Source organism: Myotis brandtii, unplaced genomic scaffold (genome assembly GCF_000412655.1).
Source record: "Myotis brandtii unplaced genomic scaffold, ASM41265v1 scaffold37123, whole genome shotgun sequence".
In the NCBI taxonomy this organism is placed as follows: domain Eukaryota; kingdom Metazoa; phylum Chordata; class Mammalia; order Chiroptera; family Vespertilionidae; genus Myotis; species Myotis brandtii.
In genome coordinates, this window is record NW_005364273.1 from 923 (window position 1) to 2,428 (window position 1,506).

At 64.3% G+C, this 1,506-nt stretch overlaps 1 protein-coding gene across 1 annotated transcript in view; it reads right to left on the bottom strand.

Moving 5' to 3' along the window:
• The window catches only part of LOC102252800 (class I histocompatibility antigen, Gogo-B*0103 alpha chain), a gene marked incomplete at its 5' end in the record, with an annotated part of 2,424 nt that extends 922 nt beyond the window's left edge, over positions 1–1,502 (bottom strand). Inside the window, 3 exons of the mRNA XM_005872242.2 lie at positions 8–288; positions 882–1,157; positions 1,370–1,502. Coding sequence (XP_005872304.2) covers positions 8–288; positions 882–1,157; positions 1,370–1,502 — 690 coding nt within the window. The remainder of the gene's footprint in view (positions 1–7; positions 289–881; positions 1,158–1,369) is intronic.
• Between the last annotated feature and the right edge of the window lie 4 nt (positions 1,503–1,506).

Consider the following 1,506-nt stretch of genomic DNA (forward strand, 5'->3'; position numbering starts at 1 on the left):
GCCCCTCCTCACCCCATCTCAGGGTCAGGGGCTCGGGCAGCCCCTCGTGCTGCACATGGCACGTGTATCTCTGCTCCTCTCCACGGGGCACCACCAGGGCCGCCCACTTCTGGAAGGTCCCATCCCCCGCAGGCCTGGTCTCCACAAACTCCGTGTCCTGGGTCTGCTCCTCCCCATCACGCTGCCAGCTCAGGCTGATGTCCGCAGGGTAGAAGCCCAGGGCCCAGCACCTCAGGGTGACCTCACGGTCAGAGATGGGGTGGTGGGTCACGTGTGTCTTTGGAGGGTCTGAGGAGAAGGGGGAGGAAATTCAGGGACTTGGCACTATCAGGAGACCCTCCCACAGCCCTCATATGACCACCTGAGCGTGGACAGGGCACCTGGTGTGGGCGAGGGAGCACACAAGCACCACCAGCCTGGACAGAGCACCTGGGGATGACCTCTCCTCTTTAGAAAGTTCTAGTCAGAGTGACACACAGCCCAGGGCGGGAGGCAGGTCTCAGGGGGAGAAAGGGATTTCTGGTCCTGTCCTGGGTGGAGGCCAAAAGACTCAGAAAAGTCGGGGTCAGACCTCAGATACACTGGGTGAGGGGCAGGGAGCAGGGCCTGAGAGAGCAAGTCCCCCATGGGTCCCAGAGCCACTGCAGGGTCAATGGGAACCGCTGCTCAGTTCCTTCAGGCTTGGTCTCCCCTCTAATTGTCCCTGAGAGACTGCACCCCTCGGTGTCCCTGAGAGAAGGGCGGGCGTCACTGGATCTTAAAAGCCAGGTGGACTCAGTCTCCTGGCCCACAGGAGGGGGGTCTGACACTGACCCTGTGTCCTGTCTCCTTGTTGAGCCCCAGCCCCAGGGGAGAGGGGGGAGGCCCCAGGCCCCTGGTACCTGCGCGCTGCAGCACCTCCTTCCCCAGCGCCAGGAATCTGCGCAGCCACTCCAGGCAGTTCACCTCCAGTGCGCTCCTGATTCCCTCAGCCTCACCGGCCTCCTCCCACTTGCGCCGGGTGATCTGAGCTGCTGTGTTGGCCGCGGTCCAGGAGCGCAGGTCCTCGTTCAGGGCGATGTAGTCGGTGCCGTCGTAGGCGGACTGGAAATAACCGCGGAGGAGGCGGCCGTCCGGTCCCATGTCACAGCCCCGCATCCCCTGGAGTGTGTGAGACCCTGACCCGCCCCGAGGTCAGTGTCGCCCACTGAGCTGCGCCCCCGCCCAGCCCGTGGGGATTAAACAGAAACTGAAAGTGAAACCGGGTACAAGTCCCCGCGGGCTCCTCCGGGTGTGTGTGTGTGTGTGTGAAGCTTGTACCCGGACACTCGGGGCGACCCGGCCCGTCCGAGGGGATGGGGGTGGTGACCGACCCTGGCCCCTGGCTCACCGTCCTGGCTCTGGTTGTAGTAGCCCAGGGCGATCTGCAGGCTCGCTCGGAAATCCTGTGCGTAGGCCTTGGCGTTCCGGGTGCTCATGTCCCAATAGCTCGGCTCCACCTGCTCCATCCACGGCGCCCGCGGCTCC